The sequence below is a fragment of the Mustela putorius genome, unplaced genomic scaffold, assembly GCF_011764305.1.
Source record: "Mustela putorius furo isolate JIRA1106 unplaced genomic scaffold, ASM1176430v1.1 tig00000407_pilon_pilon_pilon, whole genome shotgun sequence".
Lineage (NCBI taxonomy): Eukaryota > Metazoa > Chordata > Mammalia > Carnivora > Mustelidae > Mustela > Mustela putorius.
In genome coordinates, this window is record NW_025421373.1 from 23,978,051 (window position 1) to 23,992,307 (window position 14,257).

At 45.2% G+C, this 14,257-nt stretch overlaps 1 protein-coding gene across 2 annotated transcripts in view; it reads left to right on the forward strand.

The window, feature by feature from the left end:
- Positions 1 to 11,717, forward strand: part of SLC36A1 (solute carrier family 36 member 1) — a 46,143-nt gene extending 34,426 nt beyond the window's left edge. For both annotated transcript variants that reach the window (XM_004737784.3, XM_013049336.2), the window contains one exon: positions 7,286 to 11,717. In XM_004737784.3, coding sequence (XP_004737841.3) covers positions 7,286 to 7,557 — 272 coding nt within the window. In that variant the 3' untranslated portion in view covers positions 7,558 to 11,717. The remainder of the gene's footprint in view (positions 1 to 7,285) is intronic.
- Positions 11,718 to 14,257: the final 2,540 nt, after the last annotated feature.

Consider the following 14,257-nt stretch of genomic DNA (forward strand, 5'->3'; position numbering starts at 1 on the left):
CCTCAAGGGAACAGACTAATGCCTGTCCTGGAACAGATTTCTTCAAGCCACTGCAATTCTCTTTCTCATTGTACTTCAGGGATGTGGGTGAAGCTGGTGTCCTGGATCTTTGTATGCAAGGAACTTCCTAGAGCTAAGAAACCGAATGCCTTCCCAGGACCTTCTGATTTAATGTTGGGCAGCATTCTGTCTAAGGATTTGTTACAGGATGGGGCTGTGTAGGAGCCAGGCAGAGGGTGGACTGCTTGGATTTGCCAACTCCAGCAAGTTGATGACAGCCAAAAATCTCACTTGTCCTTGTATGTAACCTCTGTTTGGCAGACCTTCTGGCCCTGTCTAGTCTAACCTATAGAAAAAGCTTACTCAGCAGCTAATCCAATGCCCAGAATTACCCATAGAGCACTGTTGCCCCTGAGCAACTGAAAAGGAAAGAATGTGATATACCTTGCTTTTCCAGTAATTTGCCTCAATGTGTGCTAAGGTACTCTGGACTTTGCTCCTGTCTTCTGCCTGCGGCTCATGATACTTTGACTCTGTGAATGAGTCGCCTCTAAATGTTGAAGAAACAGCTTTCCTATGTACACAGTGTTCGTGATGACAATCTTTGGTTCTCCTGTTCTGGACTTCAAAGAGTGCTGGAAGAAAGGATGGAGGTAGTTCAGATAATTGGCTTTTTTCAAAGTGGTTCCTCTAGAGAAGGTAGGTCTGTTTAGGTAAAATGTGCTCTAACTGCCTAGATGCCAACTTCTCCCTGCCCGAATTGCTGGGGCAGTGACACTGGGCCTGATTCCTCTCCTGGCCCCATTTTTTTCTCAAGCCTGGCTTAGCCTCCAGTAACATATGTCTTGCTTCCTGCCAGGTTTCTTTCCACTGTGCCCCATAGGAGCCAGCAGTCTCTGATTCACAGATCTCATGCTTTCCTTAGATGTCTCTTGGTTTTTGCTTTGCTTTTCCTGACTCTGTCTGGGGATTTCATCTCCCCTAGAGAGTGTGATGCTCAAAGGATACAAGCTGGTTTTGATCTTCAAGCTCACCCAGTTATTTTCTCCTTCTGTGATCTGTTGTGACTTAGCATTGCACGGTCAGCCTATTAAATGATGCAGCCTCTTCATCTGTGAGCACTTGGGCTTCTTTTACCTTCCCTGGAGACTTTGAAGTGATTGTGGGATTGAGGAGAGGCATTTCACTATGACTCCAATTTAAATGTATTTATGTGAGTTTGTTTTTGTTTTTGTTTTTTTCTGTGCTTTCATATCTTTTCTGCATAAGGTTAATTGGTATATGATTTTATTTTAGGACTTTGCTAGAACTGATTGTTTTCAGTTTTACCTGTAAATTTTAATAGCAGGTTGTTTTATTGCTATTTATGGTGTTTTCTTGTCCTTTTCCCCAACTTTTCCTCCTCTTCCTCACCCTCCATCTGCCATGGGGAGCTGGGGAATTTGGTCCAGACCCTTTATTTTTTATTTGTAACTCACCTTTCTCTCTACTCTCCACCATTCCCCAAAGACTGCTGTGTCTGCTTTTGGGTGCTTAATTTTAGACTGTTGGAGAGGAGGGCAAGGGGGAATATGTGTGTCAGGAAACGTGCTCATTTTGTTGTAACTGCATGTGAACGGTATTTATTTCCGGCCCATATGTTTGCATTGCACTTAGCAGATCACCTGTGTGCAGAGTTTGTGTAGGAGGAGAGGCTGGAAGAGGCTGGCTCCAGGGGGAGTTCAGAGGTATAGGAAGAGTAGTTTCTTCTGGTTCCATGAGGCATTAACCTGTCCTTTAGGGCTTTGTGCTAATTCTCTGTGGCATTTGCCACGTGAAACATCTTACTTCAGTGAAGTACAAACATTTCAAAAACCTATTGTTGAAGATGTAATAACATAAAACCATATCAATTAAAAAGCTTGTTTGGACTGGAATGCATAGCTGTAGAACATTCCAAACAGCCAGACCCTATCAAGTATGAAGCTTCCAGGTCCACACAGAATAGCTTCTCAGCACTTTTGGCTTCTCACACTTCTCCATCCTGCAGCTGCAGAGACAAAGGGCAGCAGCGTTAATGAAGTGTGCACTGTGGGCACCCCATGAACCCTCCCGAGTGAGGCCTCAGGTTCCTCAGCTGTAAGACATGCAGGCTATCTGATTGCTAAGTCTTCTCTCAAGTCTAAACCGTGATTCTGCACAACTGCTTCGAGCCTGATTTTCAATTTCTACCAAAATATTGCTCAAAAAAGAAAATTAATATAAAAACATTTCAAGAACATCTAGATCTGGGGTTATTGAGAAAGAAATTCTGAATATCCCACTGACTTAACAAAATGATTTTTTTTTTGTATTTTATCTTCTGTGTTACTTCTCATGGGTGCATGTTGCAATCATAGTATACACAGAACTTTGTCTTTTGTTTTTTTATTTTATATTATATCATGAATATGTGTATCCTTCATGAGCATTTTCATGACCACATGATATTCTATTCTATTGGTGCATTGTATTCACTAAGCTACTCTTTTAGTGTTGGACATGGAGGTGGGTTTTTTTTGCTTTTGTACTTTTTAATTTATATTCCCACTAAGTGAGATTATATATTGTGTTCAATACTGGTGTTAATTTTTAAGGTAGATTTCTAGACATTTTAGAATAACACAGGTAGGCTTCAGCAGCATCAGTCACAATGAAACAGCAGAAAGAGCTTCCGGGCACAGGGCTGTAGGTGTCCAGCGTATTTCTGTAAGTGTATGTTTGTTCTCTTAAGTGCTTTGTCTTCTCTAGTGCATAAGTCAGCTTTTCCTTTGCTGGTCTAAAACCACAGGCTCCAGAATCCCAATGAGTTCCTTCTCTGAACGTGGTCATTTGCCTTGTGTTACCTCAGCAGTTAAAAGATCGTATTTTTAGTGTCTCTTAACCCAAAGGGAAGATGTTTTGTAATACCATTGGGGCCCTCTTGACTAATCACATGCGCTGTCTGAGTTGTCCTCAGTCCCCCGTTGCTGTACATGCCACAGCCAGGCTGCTGAAGAGGGTGGTAACTTGCCACGTGGGAGTGTGCTATCTTCCTCTTTGTGTGGGGTGTTCTTGTGAGGGAACAGGGAGAAAACAGGGGCAGATATTCCTGGTTGGCTGCTTCCTCAGGTCTCCTACTTTCTTTCTCTTTCTAGAGGGCTTTAACTCAGAGTAAAGACATTTAATGCTACAAGAGGTTTTGGTTGCTCCCACATCTTTCCTAAGTACCTGATTCCTGTCTCTGGAATTAGCTAAAACTCATTTGCCACAATTTGAATGGGGGCAAAACAGGTACCCTTGCTATTTGAACCCTTGGGGCTACTTGTGCTAATTTGGTTGGCTCTTCTTGTCTACCTCTTCTGCCAGCATGTTAGTGGGAGCCTCCCAATTCTTGCTTCTCCCCAGCCCTCCCCCATTATCTTTCTCCAGGGTCAGACTTTATTTGGGGTTCAGTTGTGTTTTCTGGTCCAGCTAGGATGGGAAGTCGGCTTTCCCTTTGTATCCTGTGATCCTGGCTTTAAGAGAAGAGAAACGTTTAGCCGCTTTTAAAAGATATTTTTGTTAAGCAAGCTTATCTTGTATGTCCTTTGTAGCAAAAACAAGGACAAGTTTTTAGATTGCTTCTAAAATGTCATGATAAAGTGGAACATCTCTAATCTGAGAAAAGATTCTGATCACACAAGCCTCTGTTGCTGTTTCCACTTAATTCTTATCATAGAGTTGAGCACATCTGACCTCATTAAGTCATATCATGAAGTACCATCTGTCCTTCAGGTTAATGTGAGGGAGGGGGATGGCAGACTCAGAGCCAGGAGGGCCTGGGCGGGTCATCCAACTTTTCTCCTCCTTCAGCTCATTGTTTCTGATAAAGGTCTCCCTTCTCTTTCTGATAGGCTAGAGCATTCATGAAGATGAGGGGCTGGCACTGGAAGAATAATTCACTTCAGTGGCACAAAACCAGGCAGGCTGGAAGCTGTGTTTTTGGCACAACCGTGTGTCCTAGGAGAGGAATCCCTTTGTTCTGCTCTGCCACCATTGAGCGGTACATGGTGCTTCCCAGTTGACAGTGAGTTAAGGGACATATCCCAGAATACATTCCTAGGTGACTAAACCAGCATTGTGCAGTTCCTTAACATTTCAGAGCTGGGTGAGACTTCAGTGACCATCCAGTGTTAGTAGAGTCACCTGACCTCATGGGTGACCGAGCTGAGGCTCTGAATCATGAGCTCACTCATTCTAGGACTGGTGGTTGCATTAGCTCACATATACGAAGCATTCGTTGTGCACTTAGTACTCTAAGTTCTTTATGTGAGTGATCTCATGTGACCACCCCTATTCCGCAGTAGGTTAAGTAACTGGCAGGTTAGTGGTAGAGCTGAGACTGGAGCCCAGGTTCTGAGTCCAAAGCCTACGCTCTTAACTACCTTCCTGTACCAGCCTCTCCTAGGGCTCGGTGCTGATTGCTGCCTTGGTGCTATTGCCACCCCACTACTCACTTGAATTGGTACCATGGGAGCCATCACTGTGAAGCTGACATTAGGCAGACGCAGACCCAGATCCCAGAGAGGGCAGGTGTCCTTTTCCAGGTCACACAGCAGACCAACTCTTGAGCATTTGGTTGTCCATGATGAGAAAGCCATTTTGTCATCAGCTTTTCTGTATTCTTAACTTTCCTCCAAATTCAACCCTGAAGATCTAAGGGATATCACCAACTCTATTTAGAAAGGGCTAAGGGCTGAAGCAGACTATGTTTAACTTGGAGGGCAAGTTAAAAGCCTCTACTTTTTGTGGACTTTCTGAAGGCTTCAGAACAGTGAAGATGTTAATGGATACTTGCCATTATGGTCAGAAGTTAGAATAAGCATTGCCCCCAGGCTATAAAACTGTGGCAGAGGCAGATCTGAGACTCAGCATCCTTGTATTCCCTTTTGTCGTCAGACTTCAAAACCCTTGTCTTACTTCCTTTACAAAGCAGAAAGAGGTCAGGGCTGATTGTATACCAATTCCCTGCTGAATGATTACCATTAATACTCTATGAGTGTTAACGGTTAATATTCTGTGTTAACAGTTAATACTCTGTGAGTATTAACGCAGCATTTGACTCCTCCCATTCTTCTGCTCATCAGGCAGCTTCCCTCTCTTCCCTCCTGCGGGTATCATTTTGCATTTTCTTAATCATCAGCTCTGTGACGTGACTGTACCAGGGACTTGACGTCGTGGATTCTAGTCTCAGGTCTGTCACTTTCTGTCATTTAACCTCTCTGGGGACAATCATAATGTTGTAAAGTTATGTACCCATGGATCTGAGGCAGATTCAGCCAACGAGTGGCTGCTTCACAGAGCTGTCTACCAGACACTAGATGTTCTGCCGTGATGGAAGTGTCCTGGGTCTTTGCTGCCCAGGACTGTAGCCATTAGGCACAGGTGACTGTTAAGTCCTTGCAAGGTGGCCAGTGTGAGTGAGGAACTGAATTCATTTAAGTTGGCATAGCTTCAGAGTAAACGTGAGACAGGATATGAATCTATCCCTCCCTTGGTAAATCTTGGATCCACATGCCTCTCCTCTTACTGTGGGGAGTCCATTTCCAGTTTAAAAGCAATCGCTTCTCATCAAACCTGGCTTCTAAATGCAACCCTGTCCTTTTGTCTGTAGCTTAGCCAAAGAAACAGTGATCAGTGCAGGAATAAAATTGACCTGAGGGTAAGACTGGCTGCCTTTGACTGAGGTGTTCTGGAAGTCTCACCACTGTGGTGCCTTCCTCAGAATGACTTGGCTACATTTGCTTTATGAAATGGAGTTGAAATGGAAGCCCCCACATAAGATGTACCTAATGGGGGACGCCTGGGTGGCTCAGTTGGTTGGACGACTGCCTTCGGCTCAGGTCATGATCCTGGAGTCCCGGGATCGAGTCCCGCATCGGGCTCCCAGCTCCATGGGGAGTCTGCTTCTCTCTCTGACCTTCTCCTCGTTCATTCTCTCTCTCACTGTCTCTCTCTCAAGTAAATAAATAAAATCTTTAAAAAAAAAAAAAAAAAAGATGTACCTAATGGGAATCATTGAGGTCGGGGGTATCCTCCGGATCCCAGTCTCAATGCTAAGGACCTCCAGTTGAAGCCTGCAGGGAAGACAGTTCATCAAAATATATTTGATTACTAGTGAGCTAATGATGCACTTTTCATGGGCAACAATATGTATACTAGCAATGATTATATGAACTATATTCGGAGCCTGTTGTATGCCAGGTCTGTATGAAGTGCCTGTGTCAAGTCATTTCATCATCTTGATATCTCTGTGACACAGGTACCATTTGTATCCTCATTTTGCCAACAAGAAAACTAGGGAATAAATAGGGGGTGTAACCCCCCCCCCATTGTCACTCAGGCAGAGCCAGAATTCAAACACAGAACCTAATTCCAGAGCCCATAATCCTCCATAAACCTGTGAAACATTGGCCTTCAGTTCTTTTCCCCACCCCCTCCAGTTGGAAGCTGAGTCAGATGGGAACGGTGGGATCAGTGGGCACTGGAATAAGTGCAGTCAGGGAAGCCTCCTCCCCATCGTGGGATGGCGGGCAGTCGTGCTGGGGTGTGGAAACTGATGGGATTTCCTAGTGCAGCCACCCTTCTTCATCACTGCCACCTCCCTCACAGACCTGCCTGCCTAGGTTTCAGGTGTGGGAGCCACTAGCTTCTCCTGGAACAGGCTTGGAGTCATTGTGGGGGGCCTGGCTCCTCAGGTCAGCCTGCACACTGAAGTGCTTCTACTTGCCCTGCAGGAGAATGCTCTGTGAAATGGGATTTATCGTGATATCATTCCAGAAGGATGGCCACCCCCATTCTGTTCCATATCAGTTAAATGGAGATGTTTGTGTTGGAGGTACTGTCAGTGTTAGGAAAATGACCAATCACTCCGAAATAGGCCACCTCCCTTTATGCTCCAGCCTCTTTCCTCTGGTAGGGACCACACAGCCCTGGAATGTAATTTTGTTCCTTTGCTTCAGGAAGATGGAAGTCATGTCCTGTAGCAGGAAAAGCTGGAAGCCAGGAGATCTGGGTTCCAGTCCCCGCTCTGCCACCTTACAGGGAGAACCAGGTTGTTCCATACCTGTAGGCATTTGTTTTCTCATCTGTAGAATGAGAGATTGGACTGGATAATGTGTGAGTTTCTGCACATTTTTCCCATTAGTTTTCCATTAGAGAAGAAGGACACTTGCTAAATTTGCTCAACAGTGAGGAGGTCTCCAGCTCTGGGCAGTCTTGAACCGGCATGTCCTCTCTCCTACAGGCATCTTGGCCATCCTCATCCCCCGCCTGGACCTGGTCATCTCTCTGGTGGGGTCCGTGAGCAGCAGTGCGCTGGCCCTCATCATTCCGCCCCTCCTGGAGATCACCACCTACTACTCGGAGGGCATGAGCCCCTTCACCATCGCCAAGGACGCCCTGATCAGCATCCTGGGCTTCGTGGGCTTTGTGGTGGGGACATATGAGGCCCTCTACGAGCTGATCCAGCCCAGCAATGCTCCCATCGTCATCAACTCTACCGGTGCCTTTGTATAGCAATTTGGGTGCATTCCCTGCAGCTGCCCACCTCACTCACCCTGTGTGTTCCCCAGCACCTGGCCCTAGAGCCTCGGGTAGGGGCCAGGCTCTGGGGAAAGGCACGGTTGCTGTCGGGGAGCCCCTCCACCTGATACCTCAGTATCTGGGCCAGGCGGGGCCGAGGGCAGGAGAGAGAGTGGGTAGTGGATATGCAGAGGTCACTCTTAGTGGCCGGGCCATCCCTGTTCATTTGTACTTAATTTAACCCAGAACTTTTCAACTTTTTTCCCTCTTGATGTCTCCTCCCTTACCTGTCCCCCCTTCTGACCCACCTTACCCAAATTATTCCTGTTGCACAGCTCACTTTATTTAAAAATCTTAGCACCTCCCACCTCATGTTTTCTCCTTCCCAGGCCCAGGCCTGGATTAAATGAGTGGGAACCCCTACTCCTTATAAGGCTGGGCCTATCTCTTTCTCAGACCTCTCCCAAATATTTTACCTCAGTATCCTCCTACCTATTCAAGTCTCCAGGAGGTGTCTGGAACTACCTAGTACTTTAAACCAGGCCCCAAAGCTGGAGCTTTTAATCTTTACTCTCTCTGGCTTGTGACCATCGGCAACACCGTATGCGATTTCCTCACTTGGGTCACAGTGTTATATTCTTAGTTGCTTTAGCTTCTGAAAGATATCAAATGCTGCCTAAATTGAAAATATTTATATTTTATTTAAAATTAGCTTTTGTTTGTAGACTCTGTCTCTAGATCTGGGGTTATTTCTCAGTAAACTTTTGCTAGGCTTCTCCTGCTGAAAAGAAACTTGCTCCAGGAAACGTGTGCTTAGGTCCTCAGCACTCTTGGCTGAGTACCCCAAAGGTTTTAATCAGGATCATCTAAATGTGTACCTCTGTGGGGAGACATGCACTCTGCCTCCCACTGACCAGCCTGATTTCATACTGAGAAGATATGAAGGACTCAGGATCTGTTTGCCAACGCACAAGGCCAAGGAAAGGATGGCCGAGTGGGATGTGCTTCTGTCCATAGGAGGCTTCTAAAGTGGTCACTTTGTGCATTCAGGCCTATTTTTCAGCCTCAGTTCCTGACAGGCACAGGGCATGGTAGCATTCAGTTGCCAGCATGTCAGGAAGACACTCACACTTTACCGTGTTTGAGGAGATGAGGCCAGTGTGCACAGAGAGCATGAAATTAAGTTCAGAGAATTAAGAAGCAGCTGGTCTGACACTATGTGTGGTGCTTGGTTGTTTACAATCAACGGGGGCCGGGCAGAAGCAGTGCCCCGTCCCGAGCTGCCTCCATGACCTAGACTTCTAAAGGGAACCACTTGGTAGGGACTTCGGTCCCCTGTGTTCTAAACACTAATTGTGACCCCGTCCCTCCCCTGCATGCCTCAGGGTTGGCTCACCTCAAGGTCAGCCTTCAGATTTGGGAACAAACTGTAGAGCAAGCAGAGAAAGGTGCATTGCCTTGCTTTTGGCTGCCTCTTCTCCCCTCTTGGTGTGAGAACTATTTCAGGAGGGCATTCATTAGCTCTCTATCCCCTGAGCTCTGTGTGTGTGTGTGTGTGTGTGTGTGTGTGTGTTCATACACGGAATAGAGATGCACTCTCCTCCACCCCATCCCCAAGCTCTTGCCTCCTTAGAGATGCATTCATCCTGCAAGTTAGAGAGCAGCACAACTTCATCAGGGGTCTTTATTTCCTGTGTTTTCGCCAAAGCTTGTAAGGGCTGTGACCCCCAACCCTAGCCCTAGCTTTTTCTTTCTCTTCTTTTCCAAAGCCACATTGTCATTGCAGTGATTCCCAACCTACTAATAATTTATTAACTTAGGGAAACGTGATCAGTTGTGACTTGATCTCCCTTAGGAGAATGATACTTTTCACCTACCCTTTCTGTGGTCACCAGCAAGTGTTTATATGACCAAGGCTCTACCTGGAGGTGGCAGCTAACCTGCCCTATGAAGCCTCAGGCCTAGAAGTTACTGAAGTGGGTTCAAGGATTGTCCCCTTCTGTGTGCAAGCCCCTGGCTCCCGCCATCTTTCCACAGCAGTCCTGAGAGTTGTTTGCAGTGAGGAGGCGTGTGCCAGGAGAAGGATCAGATGTGTATCCTGCCCGCAACATCTGTGGTGGAGGCTTCTGTGACTCAGGGAGCTGCTAGAGGCCATCCTTTCCACAGGGTAGTAAGACTAGACCTGAGGACTGGGCAGTACAAAACTGTGGTCCCCTGGCCCCAGGTCTTTGCAAAATGCAAATTATTGCTTCAGAGTCCCTGGCCTGGGAAATGTAATGAGCAGGAGAGATGGCACTAGCTTTGGGGCTTCTGGAAGCTAATTTGGCAAGGCCTTCTTCCAGTTTGTTCTTTTTCCTGAGCTCCTGCTGCTTCAGAAGACTGAGGCAGGGTGGATCCTGTAAGTGGGCCTTTCTGATTGTGCACTTAGGTGTCAAGTAAAGGGTCTACTAGAAGGTGAAAGTGAGAGGAAGCCCTTTTGCTTCTCAGACCTCTGGGCCAGCTCAGGGAAGCTTACTCTTCTGCCCACGAGGCTTCTTCAGTCAGGGAGCCTGCCCTGGTTTCTTCCCACTGCTCATTAGGAACCAACTGTCCAGCTTCTGCTTGTGCCCTACTCTGATGCCTTATGAAAAGGTCCCAGCATAAACAGAAGTCTCATCAAGGAACAACAGAGCAAGGTTCTCTGGAGTGTGAGGCTGCATCTGTGGGACCTAAGGCAAAACGTGGGATTTTTTTGGCCCTGTATTGTTAGGCCTGTGTCCCTCCCCCGGGCTCCCCAGTACAGCCTCAGATTTCCATTAGCCCTGAGGTAGCTTCTCCAGGCCCCCTGTTCCTTCCTATAAATGCTGCTGTAAGGAGGTTTCCAACTCTCTGTTGGCAACATATCTCCCCTTCCATGTAGGCATTTGCTGGGAAGAGCATGATCTGGCATCTTCTGTTTACTTTTCCTAGAAGTTGTCACCATTTACAAATGTCATTATTTATATTGTGCTGCTGTCCAACCGCTAGGAGCCCTTCAGCTGCACAGACCCTGGCCAGACATATGTGAATGTGTGGTGGGTCTTAGCTCAGTACCTGCAGCTCCCGCCCTCCTGCTCTGCCACTCACCTCTCCGGCCAAGTTCATTGGCTGGTGCTCACTACGTACTCTACCCCCATGAAAGGTACAATTTGCCATTTTTTCAGTTGTCTTAAAGTGATGATCCAGAAAGGAACATTAGGAAATCTGTCCCCCTTACCTGTTCTCCTGGCTTTGTTTTCCTTCTCAAATGTCTCCCTTCCTAAATTGTAGAATATCATCTCTGTTTGACACTACATAGACACCTCATGATTTTTGGAAGTGCAAAATCTCACTTTATGTCTGTTTACAGCTCTCTCTATTCACTCATTACTCACAGCCAAGGGGTTCTTATCCGTGGTTTTATTGCATAGCTGATCAGATATTAAGGCAGGCCCCAGCATCGGCCCTGATCAGAACACGAAGCTACTTCCTGACAGCAAAGACACAAAGTGCCAGTGGCACAATGTGATTAGGGAGTCGGCTCCAAGTCTGCCTTAGAATTCAATTTTCCAGAGTACATTACAAATCTCCAAGACCATTAGGGGAAAAGGAGAGGGTGTGGTTTGTCTTTGAAATCATGGTCAATACTTTTAGACAATTTAATTAATCCTGCTGTTTGCAAGGCTGTTTTCTCTGACAGCATCAGCTTGTGATATTTCTTCCCTGTTCTTGTACCACTGGGCCATTCTCAGGCCAAGGGATGTAAGTGGTGCTGATTGATATGTGGTTATCAGAGTGGGGAGTGGGGGACGTGGGCAGAGGGTACCTGTTTTAAGCCATGTTCTTTTGTTTAAATCAAAGTGATGGTGGGGAAGCTGTTTTGTTTTAGTGAACAATAAAACTATGTAACTCTCTTGTAAACCATGACAATGAATGTGGTAATAAGAGGGATACCATCCCCAGGTCTTGGTAACCAGACAGTACTGCATATATTATCCTGTGTATATGCCTTCATGAGCGTCTGTTTCTCGCATGGTATGTGTGTAGAAATGTAGACAATGCAGGAGCTCACAGAAGAATTTGTTTTGGGTTCTGCACGTGGATCATGTGTTAAACTTTTCTTTTATCAATAAATGAATTTTATTTTTTATTTTTGAGAGGCTGCGGTCTGCATCTTTGTTTTTGCCCTTTTTTTCTTTTTAAATATCACTTAGATCTCTTTACTAGATCTTAGTAGGTCAAAATGTTTGTAGTTTTGTGTCACAGAGTTCATCTGGGGAAGTAGTGCAAACAACAGAACCACTTATGAAATTGAGAGTTCCCTAGAAAGGGGCCAGGTAGTTGTTTTTCTGTTAGACAATCCTGCTTTTCTTGAAAACTTGAGTAGGAACTCTCAGCCCTATCTGTGTGTATCAGATGACCGCACGTGACAGAGATGATGGTTAGTTTCACATGTTAACATGGCTGGGCTCTAATGTTGAACATTAGTCAAACATTTAGTCAAACACTAATCTAAGTGTTGCTCTGAAGTTATTTTGTGGATGTGTGGCTGATGTCTCCAATCAGTTGCCTTTAAATAAAAATCTATCCTCAGAGTGTGGGTGGGCCACATCCAATCAGTTGAAGGGCCTTAAGAGGAAAATACGGTTCAGTGAGGAAGAAGAAATTCTGCCTCAAAACTGCAGTATCAGCTCCTGTACAAGAATTGCCAGGCTGTTAGCCTGCCCTATAAATCTTGGACTTGCCAGCCCTGACCATCACATCAGCCAATTCTTGAGATCCCACTCCCTCCATGCATGTGTATATATTTGAAGTACAGAGATTGATTTCAGGACAGTGGAAGAGATGACTTCTGTCACTCCTGTCCTGTTGTCACATTAAGAGGGAAAACAAGACCACCTGAGCCACCCCTTAGGTGATCTGAAAGCCAATCATGGGTGGCTACTGAATTAGACTCATAGAAAAGCAGAGGCCTTGAGGCACACTACTGAAGTACAGCACTCTACAGAGAGAGGAAGGCAGGGAATGTATTATGACTACTTCTGACTATCACTCTTATTTCCGCAACTGGGGGAGGGGGTGTCACAGGGATTCAGTAACTGCTCCAAGTTATCAACCGGCAAGTGGCAGAACTAGGATTCACACTGTAGCAAGCCCTGTGATTCCCGAACCCAAGTGCTTCCTGAAAGCACGGACTGACTCCGCCTCTTTGATATAGTCTCAGGAGGGAAGTCTGCCTTTAGGGATTATTGTGAGGGTTTTAGAGAATGTTCTAAATTTCCTGGCATGAAAGCTTATGAAGTATTTTCTGAAATATTAGACAAATTGAAGAAAACCAAGACCCAGAAGCAGTTTTACTTGTTTTGTGGTTTTACATCCATTCATTATAGTCCTATCTCGCTCGCTTCCTTTGTGGAGAGCATTCACAATTTTTCAGATTGTTCACCTCTTCACATGTTTGTTCCTGCTTATGTTTACACTTAAAGACTATAGCCCTTCCTTTCAGGTAACAAGGGCCCTCAAGGTAAGCCCACTGCACTACTAGAGGCCTAAGTTGAGTGACAGTGGACTGAGTTTGGACTCTAAACTTAGGGCTCTTTGCTAAAGAGGCTTGCTTCCTCAGACTCTGCCCGTTGCAGACATATGCAAGAAACTGTGTATCTTTAACTGGTGCACTTTACTAGACCCTTGGCCATCGGTCTCCCCCACCATTTTGGGAGAAAAAGTTGGAGTATAATCTACTTGTAATAAAATGTACCTGTTTCTTAAGGGTACAGTTTGATGAGTTTTGACAAATGCATGTGACTACCATTTCCATCAAGATATGGAATGTTTGGGGCACCTGGGTTGCTCAGTGGTTAAAGCCTCTGCCTTTGGCTCAGGTCATGATTTCAGGATCCTGGGATCGAGTCCCACATCGGGCTCTCTGCTCAGCGGGGAGCCTGCCTCCTCCTCCTCTCTCTCTGCCTGCCTCTCTGCCTCTTGTGATCTGTCAAAAAAAAAAAAAAAAAGAAAAGAAAAAGAAAAAGATATGGAATGTTTGTTTTACCCAGAAAGTTCCCTTGTGCTCCTTTGTAGTCAAGTCCATCCCCATACCCACTTGGCCCTTGGCAACAATGGATCTGATTTTTCTGTCTCTTGTTTTGCCTTTTCTAGAATGTCATATAAATGTGATCGCTAAGTATGGAGTCCTTTCTGTCTGGCTTTTTTGACTTAGCATAATGCTTTCTATATTCACTTGTATTGTGCCTTGTATCATTAGGTTTATTTCTTTTTATTGCCAAATAATATTCCATTGTATGTTTGAACCATAATTTGTTTATTCATTCACCAATTGTTGGACGTTTGGGTTGCTTCCAGTTTTCGGCTATGATGAATAAAACTGCTATAAATATTCATGTACAGACCTTTGTGGAAACATAATGTTTTCATTTCTCTAGGGTAAAATACCTAGGAAAGGAATCGTGGGTTTGTATGGTAAGTGTTTACTAACTTTATAAGAAATTGGGAAATTGTTTTTCCAGAGTAACTCTGCTATTTTGGATTCCTGCCAACAATTTTAAAAAGCTCCGGTTGTTCCATATGCTCACCAATACTTCATATTATGGTCTTTTACATTTTAGCCATCTTAGTGGGTATATCATAATATGTCTTTGTGGTTTTAATTTGCATTTGCCTAATGACTAGTGATGTCCTG